Source organism: Anolis carolinensis, chromosome 2 (genome assembly GCF_035594765.1).
Source record: "Anolis carolinensis isolate JA03-04 chromosome 2, rAnoCar3.1.pri, whole genome shotgun sequence".
In the NCBI taxonomy this organism is placed as follows: domain Eukaryota; kingdom Metazoa; phylum Chordata; class Lepidosauria; order Squamata; family Dactyloidae; genus Anolis; species Anolis carolinensis.
The window spans coordinates 118,482,008-118,504,769 of NC_085842.1; the positions used below are offsets into that span (position 1 = coordinate 118,482,008).

The following is a 22,762-nucleotide window of genomic DNA, read 5'->3' on the forward strand; positions in this document are numbered from 1 at the left end:
ACCATTTTTTTCTAGACTTAGATGAGAATTTTGTGGATTGTTCTTCTTTTAAATTCAGGTATTTTCTGGTGATTGGCATCATAATGACAATTGGTGGGTCATTGATGTGTATGCATATATTGCAGGTTTATATTAACTTCATCCTTTAAAAAAAACTTTCAGAACAATCGTAATGTCAGGTTGCATGCATGTAGTGGATATGCATCCTCTCATTAATCTTTTGAATGGGACAATAGACTTCCAGTAACAATTAATTTGAACACATCATATATGCCTCACTTCTCTCTCTCTCACACACACACACATCCATTATGTGAGTCAGAAGCATGCAGCATGTTGTTCCTCTTCACACAGTCAAGTTTTGCCCCTCTTCAGTCACCCCCCCCCCCAATTTAACATTGAAGGTTTGTTCTGTAGTCACAATTCTGGTGATGGAAATGCCATGTTGGGGCTAAGGAGGTGTGTGACAGAGGGTCTGACATAAACTGGTGAATAGTGGCAGCATGAAAGTGTACACAACCTTGAAGACCCCCCTTCTTTCTTAGGAATGATAGTATGAAGGAAAAATAAGTATCCATGGACGAAGTTTTCCACAAGACTAATAATATTGAAATGGGGAAAACTATAATTGTAATTTTTTTTATTCACTAGTGTGAATTTTGGGTTCCTGGCAGAGAGTGCCACATAATTTTGTATAATCTTCTGCTGAAACATTATCTGGTCAAAACATATAGCGAACAATCCTGTGCCCTTGAGCTGTGGCTACAAATCCTGTGAGCAATATGCTCAGAGCACATGGAATACAGCATACAGTCCAAGGCTGGCACCTCCCACGCACATGTTCAAGGTTCACACTGAGGAGCTGGCAACAAAGAGCTGTGAATCCTGTAGGTTTCTTGCTCCTTTGTCAGAAAGGAACTCTCCTCAGAACTTGAAGTCTAAAAGGAAAAAAAAAAGCTAGCAGACAGATGGATACGATTCCCTGTGATTTCTGCCTAGAGAAGCCTAATTCAGCTGTGACGATGTGCCTAACCTGTGAGGCATCCCTGTGCCAGGCCCACCTGAGCAAGCACAACTCTAAAGGCACCCAAAAATGTCATGTCTTAGTGGCTCTCAAAGCTGCTGAAGCCCAGGAGGCGAAAGCAAGGGCAGAACATGCAGAGTGGTTGGAAGGCTTCTGCCAGGACAATGCAGCCTTCCCTTGTGCCACAGGCTCTCATGAGAAGGATGACTATGAAAAGCAGCAGGTAAGGAACTTTACTTAGGTCATCTAGGCATTGCACACTCTAAAGAGATCTCTCGAATTAAATCAACATTATGGGGTGTGGGCAGATGTAATCTCTCTGCTACCATTTAAAGTGTTGTGTTTTTCTTTCTATTCAGCTATCTATTTATTATGGTTTACAAATCCACATGTCTGATCACTGAGTCAAAAAACATGGTGTATGTTCTAATGGAAACAGAACTTTGAATTTCTACAAATTTCACTTTCAAAACAAGTTATGGTTCATTTTTGGCCAAACAGATGACATAATACTAGTTGAGTACTAATTGAGGAACAATGGGTAAACTGAGTTTTCCCTCTGGAAATTGCTGAGTTTAATTTATCCTCAACATGGTGTGAAACAGATTTTAATTGTTTCATTCCAATGATAAGTGAAATTATGAGTATAATGCAGGTAATATCAGGAAATGCCATAAGATATATATTTGTGTTTGTTTGTGCCTATACACACACACACACTTTACAAAGCTCAGGTCAGAATATGAGAACAAAAAACCACGGAATGTGAAGGAGAATACATCAAATTTCCTCAGGATATAATTCAAAAAGTTTGATAAATGGAATACAGGGTAACAGGCAGCTTCACCCTGATATTCCTCCAAGGCATATGGACACCCAGCTCTGGCTTTTGGACACTGAAGAAGCAAATGGACACATAAATTTAATGAATAGCATGATTCCTATAAATTGTAATGCTTTCTTCTGGTTACTGCAAACCTATATTTTCAAAGCCCTCTTGACATCTCATTTCTCCTCGTGGTTTCTCCTGTAGTATCTCAAAGGAGTTTTCTGGGTGGTTTACAGACTATCTGATACACAGTGGTATCAGCAAGTGGACCGATATAAGAAAAATACTTGCAGATAATTTACTCTCACATATATACACAGTCATACAAATTTCCTACACGTTCTGTGTTGGAGACTTTTCGGACTCTGTTCATGCAAACTGCAGGATTCCAAAACCTGTGTTCAAAAATTAACCTTGCCAACCTCTGTTTATCCTACAAAACCAACTGCTGTTGCACTTCATTCATCAACCTCAACCACACTGCCCAGGATGCAGCCAGTACTAATCACTCATAGACCCTCAGTTATGCCCATTTTGCTCTTCTCTTCCAAGGTCTTACAATCTTAACCATGAATTACAGACTTGTCATTTTCAAGACTGCATGCTCCTCAGATTGGCCCACTGCTGTTTGAGCTCTTGTGCTTTTAAAGGCTGTCCAGCAAGCAGTATTCCATTTCCAGTGATAGATTTGTATACAAGGGAGTAAAAAGGGAGCTTCATACAGTTATTAAGCAGACATTTTTCCACAGAAAACAATCCACACGAGAGCTATATCCTAATTCCATGTGCAGCACTCCAACCCATTTTCACTTCAATAACATCATACTCACCTGTTATGGTTGAGCCTTCGGGCTCCGGTAATAGAAGAAGGGGTCATAAGACTCCTCGAGAGTCAGACTCTTTCGAGGAGCGTGAAAGAAAACGGCTCCGGGATTTGTTTACAGACCCGACAGATGAGGACTCATTTGAGGGTTTTTCTGAGGGTTTGGAGGAAGAGATGGCCAGCTCGGAGGAGGACGACATGGAATGGACTCATGTGAGGGAGGATTTGGGTGTTGGGGAAAAAGGCAATGAAAGCATGGGAGGTGATTGGCAGGTTGCAGGATCAGACCCATGGACTGGCTGGAGGGATGGAGCGGGATCCACAGCTGGGGATGCTGTGGGGCGTAGTCAAAGGTGCTTAAGCTCTGATGAGGATGATGATGTTGGGGCACCTGGAATTGGGATGGCAGCTGACAGCGATGATGAGCTTGAACTGGGATAAATTGGGGTTTGGGACCAATGTCTAATTGCGTTGGGCAAGGTAATCTGGACGGACGCTTGGGCTTTTGTTGGGGAACTTCCTGAAGACGGGTGTGATTCGTTACTGGATACCTTGGACCTCCGTCGTCTTTTTGACGGGCAATATCTACTCGCACTGGCTTGACGCTGGACTGACTTCGATTCCGGATTATCCCTTCTGCTGGCTATCGGTGAGACCTTTGGATTCCTAGACGACTACGCTTGGCTATTGACCTCTGGACCGTATTGGGACCCTGCTGACTGCCGTTACCCTGACTGCTGTGCCTGGACCTGGATATCGTTGGCCGCTGAACCTTAAACTGAATCCTGACTACGACCACGCTTTTCGTTCGCTGCAGGAAGGAATAAACAAGCCTGGTTTATTCTCCTGCTGTTTCTGAGTAGCAGAGAGGAATCTGCTACCAGTCTGTTGTTTACATTCTGACTCCTGTTGATCCTCTTTTGTTTGCATTGTTTGCCAGGCTGAAGTAAGCACTTTTGATTTAATCCGGATTATACTTCTGTTTAACCCGGTTTATCCCTTTGAAACGTTTAAGCTCAAACTGAGCTGTTTTTTGTTACTTATCACACTGAAGTCAAGTGTTTGCCCTGTTCTTTGTTTCCTACATGCGTTTTTAGTTCTGTAACCTCAATAAACTGAGTTTTGTTTTACTCGCTGGCGTTCTGTCTGTGACACTCACCTGTTTTAATCTGAATTCAAACTTGCTTTGAAAGCCACACAATTTTCCCTTCCTGAAGTCACCTTAGTATATGCATTTCTGGTATGTTCATGTGTTCACTCTTTGAAATTACTTAAGGTGAAATGACTGCAGTGGTAATGGGATTTTTTTTCCTTCTGGCATGGATGTAAATATAACAAATAGCTTTTCTTGTTTTCTTGTCAGTCAGTATTACCACCCACTTGCACAACAATTGGATGGCTCCCCCATCCTATCCCATTCTCCAACCATGAGTAAGTGAGGGAAGTTTGAATGTTGTAAATTCTTTCAACACAGAAACACATGAACACAAGACAGAAGGTTGATGGTGTGCAGGTCTGTGGATGAACGGAAGCAGCCTGGGTGAATGGCAGGATGGCAAAAGCAGGGAAAAAACATTCTCTCCCTTTACTTGTCTCCTCCATGACTGCAAAGCTTGTTTCTCTACATGGGCATGCAACCAGCTTTGATTGCCCATCTGGGAGAGCAAGCACTGAACATTTGTCTGCAAATGCCAATATACATGGAAACCCCACCTTTGTATGAGCCCTTCTTAAGTCCAAACTCATCGAGGGCAATGCAGCAAGGGAAGCACGAAAGGACCGCTGGTAATCACTCCTACAGCAGTGGCTTTGGTGAATCTGGATCTAATCAGAGTTGCATTAGCCCCTTTTAAACCCAGACCCATTAAGGTTAACACTGTAAGGGCAGTAGAAAGGAGCTGATAAACAAGAGTTTCTTAAAAGTGAGATACAAAGACACAAATGCAAACAGTGCCAATAAGAAAAAACAAGAAAAATCTAAAGAAACCAGAACTGATGTCCAAAGAACTTCAAGATTTAAAAGGGACATGCGCAAGAAATGGAAAAGGAGAAATCACCAAAGAAGAAATCAAACAAATAACCAATTCATGTAGGCTAAAGCACAAAATGAACTCAAGCTTGCCAGAGAGATTGAAAACAATAAAAGAGGTTCTTTGTTTATGTCAGCAGAAAAAGGAAGAAAAGGGAAATGGTAGGGCCTCTGCATGAAGAAGATAGTGAAATGCTAACAGGGGATAGAGAAAAAGCAGACCTGCTCAATACCTTCTTTGCCTCAGTCTTCTCCCAAAAAGAGATTGGGATTCAACCTGAGCAATATGGAGCACATGAGGTAACAGGGAAAATGCAACCCAAAATAGGCAAAGTAGTCCAGGAATACCTGACTACAAATGAAGTCAAGTCTCCAAGGCCAGATGAACTACATCCAAGAATATTGAAAGAACTAGCAGAAGTCATTTCAGTACCATTGGCAATAATCTTTCAGAATTCTTGGAGATCAGGAGAAGTCCCAGCAGATTGGAGGAGGGCAAATGTTGTCCCTATCTTCAAGAAGGGAAAAAAGGAGGATCAAAATAATTACTCATCCAGTCAGTTTGATGTCAATACCAGGAAAGATTCTGGAGCAGATTGTTAAGGAGACGGCCTGTAACTTAGAAAAAAATGCTGTGATTATTAAAAGTCAACACGAATTTCTCAAAAACAAGACATGTCAGATTAATCTTATCTCCTTTTTTGATAAGAGTTACAAGCTTGCTAGATGCAGGGAATGCTGTGGATCGAGCATATCATAATTTTAATAAGGCCTTGGACAAGGTGTCCCATGATCTTCTTGCAAACAAACTAGTAAATTGTGAGCTAGATAATAATACTATTAGGTGTATTTGTAATTGGTTAAGTGAACAAACCCAAAAGGTGCTCACCAGTGGTTAATCTTCATCCTGGAAAGAAGTGACTAGTGAGGTGCTGCAGGATTTTGTCCTGAGCCCAGTGCTGTTCAACCTTTTTACTAATGACTTAGATTAAGGTTTAGCAGATGTGCTTATCAAGTTTGCAGACGACACCAGACTGGGAGAGATAATTAATAGGCATGTACGATCCATGAAAAAAATGGTTCAATACTCGCTTCTAAAGTAGGGGGCGCTGGTTCCTCCGCATATGAGAGAAATACCTAGGGAAACATGGTTGACCTATAGACAAATACTAAGAGTGGAAAATCAAGAGGTCAGCCTTAAATCATATGATGAGATAAAAAGAATGGATCCCAAAATGACATGGCTAAATTATTGGCAAATAAGGGGAATCTTCCAAGAGGATACTAGAACAGGCTTTGAATTAAAGGAAACATGTTGGGACAGAATACTAAAAGTAGAAATAAAAACAATAAAAATAATATACCAACAATTGTTGACATGGGATACAGAAGAAGAACAGGTAAAAACGGTTATGACCAAATGGGCAAGAGAAATAGGTCATACGATCATGCTATCAGAATGGGAAAAGATATGGAAAAAGAATCAAAAGCTCATATATGCAACAGAATTAAGGGAGAACTGGTTCAAGGTCTTTTACAGATGGTACCTTACTCCGGAAAGACTTGCAAAGTTCAGTAAAGGTAAAGGAGACGGGAAATGTTGGAAATGCCAGAAACACAATGGTGATTTCATGCATATGTGGTGGGGTTGTAGAAAAATAAAAAAAGTTTTGGCAGGAAATTAAAAGAGAAATGGAGACCATATTGCAAATCAAACTTAACACAAAACCAGAATACTTTTTATTAGGTATGGTTGATTTTCAAGTGGACTTCAATACAGAAAAACTCTTTACATACATGTAACAGTGGCCAGGATATGTATTGCCAAATTATGGAAAACACAAGAAACTCCCACATTAGAAACATGGACGATGAAGCTAATTGACATCAAAAACATGGATCTATTAACACAAAAAGTATCACAGAGCATCTCACCAAGACAATGGACCGACTGGAATAAAGTGAGACAATATCTGTTAAGAAGTAATATAGAACTTTTGTGACTATCGCTTACAAGAGCTTTTAGACTCTAGGTAATATACGATGACTTGCCGAATATATCCAATGTTGTAAAGTTATGTTACAAAGCAGTGCAGAGGAGCTGGAAGTGGATACAGGGGTTTGCTTTGGCTCTTGTTCTTATTTTCTTGCTCTAATACCTTACATTTATATGGGTTTTTTGTTGTTTTTTTCTCTCAACATGTAGAACACATATAACACTGCTAGCTCACCAAAATTCAGAACATTTCCCTTATCCTCTGATTTTTGGCGAATTTTCTTAGCTTATATAACAAACAATTTTTTTAATAATTGCAGAAATATGTTCCTGGTGTGAAAGTGTTATTTTCTGTTTCATTGGGTTGTCTTTACTTTGAAAGTCATTGTTCTACTTCAGAATCTTTCTTTTTGTGGCTGAAACTCAGTGAAATTGGTGGTCACCCAGCAAACCATAATGTGCTATCATAGCACCATGTCCCTTGCGCAAAGACAAAGTTTTGGCAGTGTAATAAAGTTTAGCCATGTTTCTATGACAGAACCAATTAGGAAATGACATTTATTACCCAGGAACAGAAATCATAGTACACCATCAAATCACTCCTAACAGATGGCCATCAGCCTCTGAATAAGGAAATCTGTTCCTGTTTGAAAGTGTTATTTCCTGTTTCATTGGCTTTTCTGGGGCTGAGAGTGTGTGACTTCACTTGCCCAAGTGGGTTTCTATGGCTGAGTGGGGAATCAAGCCACAATTGGAGTCCAACTTTCAAACCTCTCCCTCCCTCTCCCTCTCCCTCTTGAAACTTCTCATACCTTCCAAGAATTCACATATGAAAGTTTGGTCAAGATGGTCAAGTGAGGACAAAAGGGGTGGGGAATGTTAAGAGGAGAGAGAGCCTGGGACATCTGGGAATTATGGTTTTAAAGCGGGCATAGTACTAATGTGGAAACATCTGCTTCAGCCCAATGCTTTTTGGGAAATGTAGTTTCAACCAGGCATATGGCTTCTCACTTCGAGTAAATAAAGGGAAAATTCAGAGGCTCCATTCTCCTCCATTTTTAAAGCTATTGGGGTGAAATTTGCCACAATCTCAGAAAATATTTACCACTCTTTGCCTATCAAGTTTCATAATGTTTCACCCATCCACTGATTTGTTGGGAATTTTCAAAGATTTTTAAAAACAACATTTTTTTAAAAAAAAAGGCTACAAGAATGATGGCCCCGCCTCTCCCTCCCTCTTCTGTCAGCCCTGATTGGCTGAGAGGCATGCCAACATGTTTGGCTTCACCTCTCAGTGGGGCTTGGTCACAGCTACATCCAAAGACATCCGAGACAGATGAAAAAAGGTGCCTTTTGATGCAAATTCTTAATATTAGGAAGGCAGTGAGCAGGTGCGTCAGAACCCACTTCAAAAGTGCTTTAGATCTGAATTTGATACGAATTTAACAGGCATACGAACAATTCGCTCAACCCTAATTAATACTACAGCAGATAGGATCAGAATTCAAAACAACCTCAACAGATTAGAGAGCTGAGCCAAAACTAACAAAATGAATTTCAACAAGGAGAAATGTAGGAGACTTTAGGCAGAAAAAAACTGAAATGCACAGGTACAGAAAGGGTGATTGCTTAACAACAATCCAAGTATAAAAGATCTTGGTGTCTTAGTGCAAAACAAGTTGAACATGAGCCACCAGTGTGATGAAGCAGCTAAAAAAAGCTAATGGGATGTTGGGCTGCATCAAAAGGAGTATAGTGTCTAAATCAAGGAAAGTAATGATGCCTCTCTATTCTGCTTTGGTTAGATCTCACTTGGAATACTGTGTCCAATTCTGGGCACCAAAGTTTAAAAGAGATATTGACAAGCTGGAAGGTGTACAGAGGAAGGCAACTGAAATGATCAAAGGTCTGGATACCATGCCCTATGAGGAGCATCTTAAAGACCTGGGTATGTTTAGCCTGCAGAAGAGAAGGTTGAGAGGAGACATGATAGCCATGTATACATATGTGAAAGGATGCCCTAAGGAAGAGAGAGCAGGCTTGTTTTCTGTTGCCCTAGAGACTAGGACTTGGAGCAATAGGTTCAAATTACAGGAAAGGAGATTCCACTTGAACATTAGGAAGAACTTCATGACCATAAGAGCTGTTCAACAGTGAGCAAGGTAGAGAGAAACAAAACCTGGACTGGATTCCTAGCTGGAGCAGCCCTGGCTCTTTCTGCAAGGCAGAAATTCCAACTCCATGTGATTGCTTCCCCTAAACATTCTGAGAGGAGTCCAATCCAGAGATTCCATCCTGATACAACAGAGCCACTGTGATGCCTCATGGGCCTTGTAGTCTTGTTCCTAGTGCCATCGAGGCAGATGAAGACGAAAACATAGGGTTCAACATGAGCCGGAGTCTTTTCACCTGCCGGATGTTGATGTTTGTACCCAAGAATTCAGTAAAACAGACCTTGGGCATTCCTCGCCTCCGTTCCCTAGGAGAGAATCCTATTGTGCTGACAGAGGAGTCAGGGAACAGAATCGCAGGAGTTTACGGATTGTAGCCAAACAACAGGCTGATTAGACCTGCTTCCCTTGGGAAATTCTAAGGAGTCTTGCATCTGGACAAAGTTGGGTTTCACTTCCCGTTCTCTAGGAAAGAGGTTGTTGGCGGGAAAACGAGACCCAATATAGGTGCCTGACGCGGGAGAATCTTTGCGGAGTCAACAGAGCTGCTTCAGGAGTGAGATCGTGTGTGGACTTCGTAACCCCAGTTCCTTGCTTCCCGGATCAAGAATTCAAGTACTGCCTTGCCTTGCTGTTAACCACGGACCTTGTTCCAAGATTCACTGTTTGCCTTGTTCCTAGTCACGGACCTTGTTAAAGAACCAAGATTATTTCCAGCCTTGTTGTCAAGTTTCCTTGGACTCCTAAGACTCTGGCATTTCCCCACACTATTGCTTGGCAATAGTGTGTGTTTCGGTATTGGATTTAAACTTTGAACTCTAATATCATTTATTGGACAATACATTTTTGGACTGTTTTTGACCTCATTTGAAAGGTCTGCTTCTGAACTATATTCTTCACTTGTTTTTATTACTTTTATATATTTCCTTAATAAAGATATTAGATAGAGATTGGCCTCCGTGTATGGTTCTTGGTGCCCTGCTGCCAGGGGTCTGACAGCCACAGCTTAAACAGTGAGTAGTACAGAGCTTCCAGCAGCAGCCATTGTACTTTGTGGCTCAGTGCCTCAGCCTGAATGCTTTTGCCTGCATTCACTTCTCTGCTTTGGGAGCCTTCTGTCCACTAAGGAAGTTTGCATTAGTTCACTTGTGTGCTTTTTATTACTGGTACTGTGTGTTTTTCTTCAAGAAGAGAGAGAAGGAAAGAGAGAGCAAGAGAGGAAAGGAGGCTGGAATTACAGTATGAAGAAAATGATGCTATTTTGTTTTGCTGTTACACTAGCCAACACACATTTTGTTGACTCAAATGTGCTCCCTTGCTACAGTGGCTGGATGGAACCAAGCACTGCCTATCTCTGAACATTTTATACAATATTTGTTATTTATAAAGTACATTTTCTTATTTTAAAAACATAACAAAAAATCGAGGTGGTTTTCGGTGGGCTGGAACGGATGAATAGCATTTCAATGCATTTCAGTGGGAAAATTCTCTTTGAGATAAGAATGTTTTGACTTAAGAACATAGTCACAGAATGAATTAAATTCTTAAGTCAAGGTATCACTGCACTGGAGTCCAACAGCACATTCGAAACTATTCCCTTAAAGCATTTAAGGTTGTAGTCCTAAACATATTTACTAATGTGTTCCTTTGGGAAGAAGTAGTTGAGGAAAGAGCACCATGCAATGCAGAAGCGTATCCTTCGAAGAGTTTGAAAAATTGTTTGTGGTCCTAATCCAACCCGAATTAAGGCAGAACCTGACAAAATTACCTTTTTGGATTACAACACCCAGAATCTCAGTCAGTCATAAAAGTAAGTTTGCCAAGCTGTAGCATGCTGCAGCTTCCTAGATAATAAGGTTGTAATCAAAGGACCACCAAATAGACAAGCATAATAAATGATTTCATCAGAGAGGGCTTACACTGACAGCATACACCAGTTCAGTCCTCACAATGCAGAGGAACTTCTGGTGGGGCTCTGTGGGTCAACTAGAGCGGAGCTGGTGTATGTCACTGCTGTGGCAACACGGGAGGCTTCCTATGTTGCACTGGAAGCAATTGGGGGAAGCCGTGCAGTCGATGCTTCCCCCTGTGGGATCAGCTTCCTGGCAAGCCAGGCAATGCAAGACATGGGGCGACGCGTACCCCATGCCATGACACGTGGCAATTCCGGCTGCCCGTGTAAAGAGGTCACAAGTCCAGTTAAACTTCCATCCAGAGCAAATCCTATGCTTGCTCGCTCTGATGTCCCAGTAACCTCAGTGGCATTTACTCCCAAGTTAATATGGTCGTAATTGTAGCCTTAGTGAGACTTCTCACTTGAATAAATATATAAAGGATAGCACTGGAATTCACATTGCCCTCAGGAGAGTCAGGCTATTCTTGGAAGCACTTATTGAATTGAACCATGACACCCAATTAGCATTATCTGGACCATTGCTTGTTAATAGTGTAACCTTGCATAGCCTCCTCTGAGCTTTCTGCAGATACTTTTGCTTTATGACACACACACATATCTTAATGACTGGCAGTAAGAATTTCTCAGAGCAGAATGGCAGTTGTTAATGTGGATAAGTCACATTGACATCTAAACTGTCAAAATTTAATAACTGGAAGTCAGAAGTGAAAATCAAAAAAGTAACTTTTCCAAGTTCTACTGTTATCAATTTGCTGTGAGAGTTGCAGTAAATTCAGGTACTGAGTGTTCTGCTATCTGTTGCAACAAACAGCCCTGTCCTGGTGATTTCTTATCAATAGATCTGTGTTCTTTAAACCTCTACTTAGAGCACAACTGTGCCAAAGTTAATGGCAATGAATTACACTAATTTCTGTAATGGTTTTCAGCTTGCTTTTGTCCCACTTAGTCCACTGGGACTTTGGCCCCTCATAAAACTTCCAGTTAGCTTAGTTCTTATATTTCTTGTCTGGGGACAGAAAATGTAGGAAGCTAATGCTTGCTTAACTATACATGCAACCATGTCTTGAATTACATACCGCAGAAAGATTAAAATAATTCAACTAAAAAGGCAAAAGTCAGCAGAAGATAAGAAAGAATAATTGATGATGTGTGTCTTCCCTTGTTCCCTATTATGGGAAAGCCTAAGGTGACCCTGGATGAGTTACACACTTACAGCCCCCCAAAACCTTATGATGAGATCACATTAGGGTCACCATAAGTCAGAAATGACTTGAAATCACACAACAAAGGCAAATCTATCACAGAGTTTCATTGGACAGACTTGTTCAGAAGACGATTTGAGACTGAAAGATAAGATTTACCCAATGGGTTTTGATGCCCATGCAGGGATTTGAATCTTGGTCTCACAGAGTTCTAGTCCAACACTAAAACCAATTCACCACATTAGCTCTCAACTAAGAATGACCATCCATACACATATTTCATTAAAGGTAAGCATAAGCCAATGAGGTAAAGCATGAGGCAGATTAAATACTGGCTGAGGACTCTGAGAGACAAGGATTCAAATCTGCTCAGTCATGAAGTCCATGACTGGCAGGTCACATCCTTCTCAACTTAAAAGGAAAGTGATGGAAAATCACTGGTTAAATACTGGCAAGAAGAGTATAGGATAGGATCACCATAAGTCAAAGTCAACTTGAAGACTCATCATAACAATATCTTCAAAGTCTCACTTGAATAACTATATAAAAGAGTGATGAGACTGACTGGTGAGTTCCATTCTTAAGCTTTGATAGTAATATACTTGCCAAGAGAAAGAAAGAAGAGAGAAACACTTAATTCTGAAGAAACACAATCAAATATGCATAACTATTCCTGTATTGAACGTCTTTAATGCAAACAAGCAACTTTTACCCCAATGTGGAATTATTTATACATGGAACAGGGACACTATTTTATGAGTATTTCTAATGAGGTATTACATATATTGCTGATTAATATATTGCCATTTACAGTTTTACTGTATTTTCCATATTATTCTGTTTTGACTGATTTTTCCCTCTTAAATAGGCAATTCTCTCCCTGATTATGAAATCAATACAGGAAAATAATGCTGCCATGAACAAAGCTCTCCAGCAGCTCCAGAAAAGTGCTGATCAAATAAAGGTTTGTTCCCTAAAATAATAAGCATCTTTCTGAAATGAAAAATGGAAAATCAGTATATCTCTGGTATTTATCACCTGCTACCATTCCAGTAGTTTTCCTTCTCAGTATGGAGCAAAAGAAATTTTCACCAGTGATTTCCCAGATCCACTGAGGCAAAGCAAAACACCCCATAGTTTGAGGTGGATCAAACTGAGTGCACTTTACCCAATACTGGTTTAAATATCTGACTTAATATTTTAAATATGGCATCAACTCCATAGTCTATGGATGGCCTCTTCCTTTTTTTTTAGAGCAATAAAAAAACATTGACAGACCAGCTGTCAAAAGTCTTCCAAGAGATCAAAACTCAGGTGGATCAAAAAGAGAAACAGATCATCAGTGATATCCAATCCAATGAGAAAAAGCAGTTGGCTAAGATTGTTGTCCTACAAAAGCAAATGGAAGAAAAGAAGGATGCAGCTCTCCAGAACCTTCAAGAGCTACAAGCGCTGAGAGAGCAAACAGATGCTCAGCTATTCCTCCAGGTAAACTTTGTCCTCACTTCAGTTAGTAAAGTCTTGTTTACTAGACTCCTATTCTGTTTGCACTCAAGCCAATATCTTCTTCTTCCCCTTAATTGTAGGGTTTTCAGCTGCTTCAAGAGAGGTAACTTCTACATTATACCTTTGCCAGCATTTGCATGTCAATATAAATGACGCCTTTCTGTATATATAAATGATTTTTAAAATAATGGCCTATTAAATGAAATCATTCTCAGAGCCAAATTAACTTAAACAGGTCTAAATCCAATTATGAATCCCAGATGGAAGAGATCTATAGTATCCATAAGCCATACATAAGTCTTGACACAACATTCCAGAATTGATTCAGTGGGCTACTTGCTTGGGCTAGCAAATTAATCTAGGCCAAAATGTGGCACTGAGTGTCTCTTCTTATTTTCAAATACAGTAAGACTACTGTCTTTCCCCATCAGGATAAGGATTCCTATGGACCTGGGGAGGAGGGTTGAATCTTCTCACCCCAACTGCTTATTTTTCTAAATTGATCCCCAACTGGGGGCTAACAAAAGAATTCCTTAAAAAAAGAGAACTCAGCTGCATGCCACATATAAATATCTAACATGCTCTGCAATTTAGAGTCTGCCTTGAGCAGGAAGATGGATTCCATTCTGGATGATTGCTAACATCCCTTCAAAATATGATTCCCTGTGATTTTATGAGATAATGAGAACCCTGGCACCATAGAGCCTTGTGCAATCAGTATCTGCATGTATTTAACCACATTTCTACAGCATGGTTTATGGATATCATTTCACCCATAGAACAGCTGATGTTTTCCTCTTTTCATTTAATGGATCAGTTCTACATTGACCATAATTTTCATAGATAACATCAGGAACTGGCAGAGGTTTCCAACTGAATGATAGGGATGGGTGAGCAGTTAGATTACGCATACAAAGGAGAAAGTCCTGTAACATTTGAAAGCTTTGTGTCTCATTTTCATCTGTAGGCTTTTATGAAAACTCTGAAAATGTGACTTCAATCGCTTTCTTGTGCTTAGCGATGATGGTTTTTAACTGCCATTGTGTTTAATGTTTTCTGGACTGATTGCTTACTTATTATTATCTCTGGAGGTCATTGATCTGATTGTTATTTCACAATTATATTGCTCTTTTAAATTAGGAAGCCAACTTGAGAACCAGAGCCAACTTAAAAGATTTAAACTATTTTAATGTATAACAACTGCAGATGTGGTCATGTCCTTCCTGTGGCCTTTTCTTCCTTATCCACCTGATATATCACTGAAGTCAGTTTGTGTCTCACACCTCATAGCCAAGGGAGAACTTTGAGGAAGAAATATGTAGGTGAAGCTGGGTCTACAATATTGCAGAAGCCATAAATGCATGGTGGCAACCAGGCAGCCGGAAGGTATTTTATCACTGAACTGCCTCAGACATCATACCAGTGGACTTCTGCTCACACAACGGCATGTTAGGAGTGGCAAAATACAATTAGGATTGACTGACTGATTGATGACCTCTTTGTATGTCAGGGTTAAGAAAGAAAATTTCAGCAACGACAGCGTGGAAGTCTTAACAGTGCATCTGGATCAATCTGACATTCAAGTTGTTCGAAACCACACAGCAGTTTACATCTCCAACCTGGACACACTGATGCAAGTGGTACATGGTAAGTGAACTTACCTCAACAATGCAAAGAGGAAATTGTACTCATTGAAACTGTAGATGTCGTCTTCCAGGGCTCTGCCTAGTAATGAAGGCAGAGTTTAATCAAAACAGCACCCATATTGTGCCAATGCAAGCTTTACTGAAAGCAATAACTTAAACACTTAGGACCTTATCATATTGAGGTCCAATTTTCAGGTGAATCTGGCGGGCAACGGGGAACCCATTGCCCCATGCCCTACATTTCCCGCATCACCCCTTTGCCCTTCCCACAGGGAGAAGTGCCACCACCCGGCTTCCCACCCGGAAGTACAGAGCCCCACCAGAAGTAGCTCTACATTGTCTGATGACCTCCGGCAGGCTCCGTCCTTCCAGCATCCTGCAAATGTCCTAGGACACTAACATTCTCTAATGTTATGCGGTCCTTAGGCTCTTCAATGTCCAACTACAAAACTTAAAGATAGCACATGAAATGTGCACAAATACTATATTATTCACATTCTCACAGTTCACACATTTGCTGTAACATACTTCTACATATAGTTTGAATTGTCTTGTGTATATGCTCCATCCTTTACATTTATTATAGGAATACAATCTTACTTTGTCTGCTTATGTGTAGAAACAAGCAATACTATCTAAACAAAATGTGCTTTGCAGTTATTCTAAAAACATAGGTGCTGATGGCCAATAAGAGGTTTAACTATAAGGCAATTGGTGGGACAGATCCTTTGCACTATATATGTTTTCTTCCAGAACACTACTTGTATGTATGTATTCCTCAAAACAACTGTGTGAAACAGGTCAGGCTGACAGAAGGTGGCCCTATGTTTTACTGACAGTGCCATGACTCAGTATGAACTAGAATCTGAATCACCCAAGTCCCAGTCCAAAATGTCTAACCAGTATACCCACATTGACTCTCTAGCTGAGCAGAACCTCTGGCAAAGGATTACCCATGCTGGGTGATTTGTGATCACTCACAGTGGATTGCGTATGTACATTTTGTTTAAGGGCAGGGTGTGTGCACACAACTCATGGGCTGCAAGAAGATCCTAACAATTTTTGCCCCATATTCAACAGTATGACAATGATTAAAAACCAAATCTAGTTTTGCTGTAAAATAAGGCAGAAAATCTCTGCCTTGTTTTAAATAATTATTTCCCCAACAGCTTTCCAGAACCTTTAAATGGCCACATTGTTGCTGTATACCTTGTTTTTAAATAAAAGTGTTTTTTTTAAAAAAAAATAGTATTCTGCTGCTAAACAACCAAATTTTTGTCACATGCAGTGGAAGGATACAGCCACCAACAGATTTGAAAGGACATTCTGCTTTAGTAAAATATTGCTAGATCTTGTTTGTGGAATGGTGGAGGAGCTATTTAACTCTTAAATAGCTCCTCTTTGCGAAGCCCCTCCTACCACTATCTGGAACTGGCCTCATTGATTAATAAGATGAACTGAAAATATGCAAGTTTAGAGAAGAACTAGAAAATTGTGTTTCCAAAGAAATCAAACCTCTTTTTAATGTCACACTCCCTGAAATTGAATTGACTGTTTCAAATGCTTGCCAACTCTGAAAAACACTCAAAATTATGTATTTAAAATAGATTGGTGTATGCGGGTGACTTCTATATGAGAAATACACTGGAAAGAAGATGGATGAGGGATTGTACAGCTCTTGAACTATGAAGGAGGCATCCAAGTCAGGGCAATTTTTCACTTCCTCTCTTCTCCATCTCATGGCTCATTACCCAGTTCTGAACATAATTTCAGAAATGTCACACTTATGGGAATTCAGTGGGCTTTTGCTTACTGAATATCTTCATACTAAATCTGCCCTGTCAAAAATATTCAGGAAGTATTCTCCATGAGAGGAGTTTTGCACTGATTCCCAATCTCATCCTATTTTCTTATGTTTTGCAGGAAAAATCATTAACCAAACACAGTGGAGCAGGTAAATTCTTTTTTTTATTTCTCCCTATATGGTTAACATCATAATTAGCAAGGTATTTTCCATTCAAATGAGTTTCAGAACTTGTGAGTGGAAATATATAGGAATTAATATTGCAGGTAAATGAGATTGAGTCCTCATACTTTTCTCTACTCCAGTATGATGTTGAAAAAAATAGCCACAGAGCTGTTGATTTCAGGTTAGGGCCAGGAATAGGACAGATATTCTACTTAAAGATGAATTTGCCAACAATCAGGAAAAACAGAAACACCTATGGATCAGCTATGGAAACCCTGGAGAAGTGTCATGACTTTGGGACAGTGTGGATAGCAGGATTGAGTCTGTTTTGGATCAGCCCACACTGGCCATCCCTTTCCCTCTGCCCATCAGTGCAGGGCAAAGGGCCCAGATTGGGCCAATGTTACTGCCGTCGCCAGATGGCCACAAAACTCCAGAGAGTTCTAGACCATCACCAGTACCTTGTACTGACTTCAGAAGAGGCACATGTGCCCGCCCCATCCACCCTCCTTCTTCCTGGTATTGTATGTCTAGTGATGTCAGATGTCAGCCCCTACAATGGCCGGGATCTTTCACAGAGCTCTGCAGCCATTTAGTAATGATAACATGGATGATCAGGTGACAGTCCAGCTGCTGTGGATTGGGAATGAAGTAAATGATTCCCACCCATCCTCCCACATCCCCAAACCAGTCCAAAGCAAATACAGCTAAAAGTCCACATTATACAAATGTTAAAAAGAGAGTTCAAAAAGGCTTATCTGGCTCCAACATTATCATCTGTTTGATACCAGGTTACAGCATATCAAGTATTTCATTGGATGTGCTTCATCAATCAATTATTAAAGTTTGTGTTTAGACCAATTGATGGCTGCTATTGTTTGTTCTTGTTAAGAGGTGTAGCTTTGTATTATGTAGAAATTGATAATTCTTATTCAGAATTCTAAAATACTCTAACATCCCAAATTGTTCCCTTCAGGTAGCTGAGACAGACACACTTATTATTTCTAATGGTTCAGTGTTCATAAACTTTGCTTCATACACAACTGTATGAAAAAAATGCTATCTGTAAATTATCTTCAGGCTAAATGTATAAGGTACACATGGTTTAGATGTTTCAGATGATGAATACCCAGCCCGTACTTTTAAAAATATTTTTGTGTATTTTATTTGTAAGACATCTAGAACATATTTTAGAAAACCATATACATGCAATGGGAAATGATAATGATATCACGTAATAATATTACTATCACTCAACATTACTGTCAGGACACAGACCCCTCTTAAAAGGCCACACACAAGGAGTAAGGACAACAAATGTTTATTAAATGATATTCTGAATCTAGGAACACTTAACTTCAGTGTTCCTGGTAAAAGTAAATGTCTTTGCTTCAAGAAAGGCAAAAATGCGGGAACAGAAAATAATCCGGATTATCCTGCCTGATAATCTGGTTTAACTCCAGCCAAGTGTTCACTGAAACTATTGTCACGCCCAACTACGGCACAGAAAGCCAGGAGAGGGCCAAACACACACCCGTAGCAAGAGCAGGCAACGCCGTTGTCCAAAAGCCAAGCGGAATCCAGAAACCAAAAGGAAGCCAACCGGGAGTAGCGATGCCATCAAAAGCCAAGCCAAATTCAGGAGCCAAAAGGAAGCCAACCGGGAGTAGCGATGCCGCCGTCAAAAGCCAAGCCGAATTCAGGAACCAAAAGGAAGCCAACCGGAAGTAGCGATGCCGTCATCAGGAACCAAGCCAAATTCAGGAGCCGAAGGAAAACCCAGGAAACGCCAAACCAGGAACAAGTGTTGCCGTCGTCAAGAGCCAAATCGAATTCAGGAACCAAGGGGAAGCCAGGAAACGCCAAGCCAGGAACGAGCGATGTCGTCGTCAGGAGCCAAACCGAAATCCAGGAACAAGAAGCTGTACAGCCAGGACCCAAGCTCAACAGGAGAACAGGCAGCGACAACCCAATGTCCAAAACGACACCTTGCCTTCTGCAAAGAGTCTTTACTTCCAACTCCACTTTAACTTACGCATCGTTATCCGACAATGATGAGGCCTCCGCCCTGTCATCATTATCCACAGCTGATCTTGATCCCATACGTGAACCTCGCCCATCATCCCTCCAGTCCCTCCATCTTTGTTCAAAACTTAGATCTCCCCATGTCCCTGGTGTATCAGTAGTTTGCCAGTCCCCTGATACACCCCCAGAAACTGGCTCTGCATACACGTTTACTTGAGTCTAATCTGCAGCACTTTCCATCTCACTCCCAGACTCATCATTCCCAGAAAAACCCTCAAATGTTTCATCTTCCGTGGGAGCAGTGAGTAGATCCCGGATCTTCTTCCTTTCCCTTTCCTCATCTGACTCTTGCTCCCGAGTTGTCCTTTTAGTTTCTCTACTCTCTGTTAACCCATCTTCTTCCAGCATTGACTCCTCATCGCTAGAGAACCCTTCAAACGTTTCTTCCTCAGAAAGAGCCATAAGTATTTCCTGGACCCGCTTTGCTTGCTGTTCCTCATCCAACACCTGCTCACTATTAGCCCTTTTCCTCCTGCTAGCAGTTCTACTAGTAGTAGTATTATTGCCCCCTGGCCAAACTACAACAATTACAGTATCAACAAACCAGTCTTCTACCTGCTTACTTAAATGAGAGAAATCCCCACTGATCTCAGGACATGTTTAAACATAAAGTATTGTCCTATGAGTGATACATTGTTAAGCAAAAGGGGTGGTAAGTTTTTTTATTGTGTCTGGGCAGTTGTATATTAGGTGTTGGCACTTTATTGTAATTGCTCCTCTTGGGCAGGGGTGGGGGGTGGGATTAAGTGACATGCTCTCTTTAGAAAGGGCATGCAACTTGGTGTAGGAAACCCACAGCGGAAATTAAGGCACAGCAGAAGTTAGTTTTGTTGTGTTAAATGGGTCCTTCTTCTAAATGGATTGTATAAAACTACACCATTCAACTCCTGTTGAATGTAGAATGCTCTATGATACTTCTGTCTTACCCTATATTCTATATACTGTATTTGAGTATTCCTCTGCCGCTTCACTGTGAACTAAGTCCCATTAGCTTCTTTCCACATCCAGGGTAATTCCAGCTGCAGAATTCTCTCTGGAAGGTAGGTATTTTAAATGTACTAATTTGAAATGTGCTAATTTTAAATGTACTGCTTTTCAGTAAATTATCCCGTTTTAACATGCGCCCATTATTTTGGGCAGAGTTCTATTTTTAGTGTTTATTGTTACAGTGAGCAAGACAGATCATGGTCTGAGCATGCCTCTTAGAATTAATTTATACATATATTCATTTGTCAGTACATTCTTTTGAGTTAAATAGCTTATGGGTTTGATCTGTCGCTGTGTGAAAATAGTTTTGTGCAGGACTGTATTTTCTTTACTAGTGACAAACACATTCTGCTAGTTGTTCTTTTTGTTTCGCTTAGATGTGATTTGTGAAGTCTTCCCATCACCGCCACCATCTGAGAATAGTTCATGAGTAAACCCAGGTAAAGCAAAAAGGAATAATCCATGAATTAAGTACAATTAAACAGTGTGTCACCACAGGTCCCCAAGAATTTCAAATTTTGACACATTTTATGTTAAATGCAATTCTAAACAATAACATTTTTAAAATAATATTTCAGAAACCCTAGTTACTACACTTAATTACCCAGGCTGTTATTCTTGAGCCACAAATATTTGAGGCACAATGTTGACTGTTTGCTATCTATTTAAATGAGTCTCACAAATCACAACTGGAATGTAATGAAATAAGATGCCTACTGACTACAATGCAGAGCCTTTCAAATATCTGCCCAAGTTCAAACAATGGACTCTATACCCACGGAACCAGTGCCCATGGCTTAATCTGCTCACATCTGACAAAATATGTCATCATTTTCTAGGTCCTCCGGGCTATCCTATAAGTACCTCTTGGCATGCTTGTGCCAAAAGTTAGTATAGAGCTATGATGAAGGATCTAGCAAATTCCTGGAGAAAATGTTTTTTCTTGGTCTTCCAGTAAGACTTTACGGCAGTGGTTCTCAACCTGGGGTCCCCAGATGTTTTTGTCCTACATCTCCCAGAAATCCCAGCCAATTTACCAGCTGTTAGGATTTCTGGGAGTTGAAGGCCAAAAATATCTGGGGAACCCAGGTTGAGAACCACTGCTTTACAGTAACTTCCAGCGGAAGTTGTTCATTTCAATGGGGTTTGCTGTTTAATGGTTTTCTGTTTCCACACTAAATTCAGGAACATATGGATATGGGGGTATAGTCCTTCCACTTGTTTCTAAACAATATACTAGATACAGTCTTGAAGTTTTTCTCATAGAATATTCATATCTTTTACTCAGAAACTGAGACAGCACATATATAAGGGAGAACTTAAAGGCAACCTCTGATAGGAATGGTGGATGCAGAAATACAAGTTTTCATTGTTGCAAATTTTACCCCCTATAGCTCTTGATATGTAAACTACTGCCTGTAGCACCTGAATTGCCCCAATCCAAGACCCTTCCTAGGAACTCAATTTCTTATCACTTAACCATAATTTTGTCATGCTCTTCCCTCCATTAGTAGACTGTTGCAGTCGATCCACAAGGATAAAAACTGGGCTTGATTATTTTATGTTCTAATCATGAAGGAGTTTAAAACTCTTGCGTGTTCAATTTTTGATAACCTTTTCCTTCTCTCCAAAGGTGCTGAAAATCAGAAATAGGAAACAAGATCTCTCTTGGAATATCTCTCTTTCTCTCCAGAAACCAGAAGATATTAAATAGAAATTTTATCAGACCTCGGCCTTAAGTAAATGCTCTCTTCTCAAAATATTTCTATTGAAGCTGTCATTTTTCAGAAGGACATTCAAACAAAGGCTTTAAGAAGTGTATTGGAAGCACCACATGTTTGTTATCACCGCCTTGATATTAAAGAGGAACAAACAGGCTGTTCCCCATAGCTAAACAACATTCATTTAACTAGTCTTTCCAATAATACAATTGCCTATAAAATGCATATTATTCCAAAAGAGATCCAGCTGGAAATGAATTGTAAAAGATGCCTATTACAATTATACAGTGTCAAAGAACAAACAAACTTACAATGTGTAAGAACAAACATACACACAGATTGCTGTTGGGTACCCGTTTAGGTGAAAATGGCATAGTAAATATGCCACCTGCTATGACTGGCAGTGCTCTCCTTATGTGTTGATCTGGAGATGGCAGGATGTTAAGAATTGCAATCAGGTTTTCTTTCCCTTACCCTGATATTTTGAAATATGTACTAAGAATGAAGTTTTTAAACATGGAACAATGCATGTAAACAGCTATTCATAATCTTTTCGTCAGGCTGTCAAAACATTTTTTTCAAAGGATTCTAAACTCTGGGCTAATGTGCTCTACAATTCTTAAATGCTGTTGTGTCTTACCGCCCTCTCGGTAAGCAGTTATTTTGCATCAAATATAGTTGTGTTAATTTGTTTGACAACATAAACTGAAAAAGTGCTGCTGGATGATTATTTTTTGCTTTCATTGTTCACTTGAATGAAATCAGATGGAATCCATTGCTTTGCAGACATAACTCATGGATAATTAACTCCTCTGCTGATGGAAATAAAGTTTTGAGCTGATGTGTAGCATAGAATTAA

General features: G+C 40.2%; 1 protein-coding gene across 2 annotated transcripts; it reads left to right on the top strand.

The window, feature by feature from the left end:
- Nucleotides 1-14: 14 nt before the first annotated feature.
- On the top strand, nucleotides 15-21,944 carry LOC100559119 (tripartite motif-containing protein 29). 2 transcript variants are annotated; one of them, XM_008104655.3, is made up of 9 exons: nucleotides 15-1,247; nucleotides 12,858-12,953; nucleotides 13,244-13,477; nucleotides 13,576-13,598; nucleotides 15,006-15,142; nucleotides 17,065-17,095; nucleotides 20,204-20,235; nucleotides 20,560-20,622; nucleotides 21,816-21,944. In XM_008104655.3, exons 1-8 carry the CDS (start codon nucleotides 969-971, stop codon nucleotides 20,610-20,612), a joined length of 885 nt encoding a protein of 294 aa, XP_008102862.1. In that variant the 5' UTR covers nucleotides 15-968; the 3' UTR covers nucleotides 20,613-20,622; nucleotides 21,816-21,944. The 2 variants fall into 2 exon arrangements, with proteins under 2 accessions (XP_008102862.1, XP_062826523.1); XM_062970453.1 differs by lacking the exons at nucleotides 20,204-20,235; nucleotides 20,560-20,622; nucleotides 21,816-21,944 and adding an exon at nucleotides 19,387-20,191.
- Nucleotides 21,945-22,762: the final 818 nt, after the last annotated feature.

Excerpts from the sequence above, each read along its gene's own strand:
- LOC100559119 (XM_008104655.3), top strand. The coding sequence starts at position 969 with ATGGATACGATTCCCTGTGATTTCTGCCTAGAGAAGCCTAATTCAGCT. Across the intron at positions 12,954-13,243 it reads AAAGTGCTGATCAAATAAAG|AGCAATAAAAAAACATTGAC; the intron begins GTTTGTTCCCTA and ends CTTTTTTTTTAG. Across the intron at positions 20,236-20,559 it reads TGCAGAATTCTCTCTGGAAG|ATGTGATTTGTGAAGTCTTC; the intron begins GTAGGTATTTTA and ends TGTTTCGCTTAG.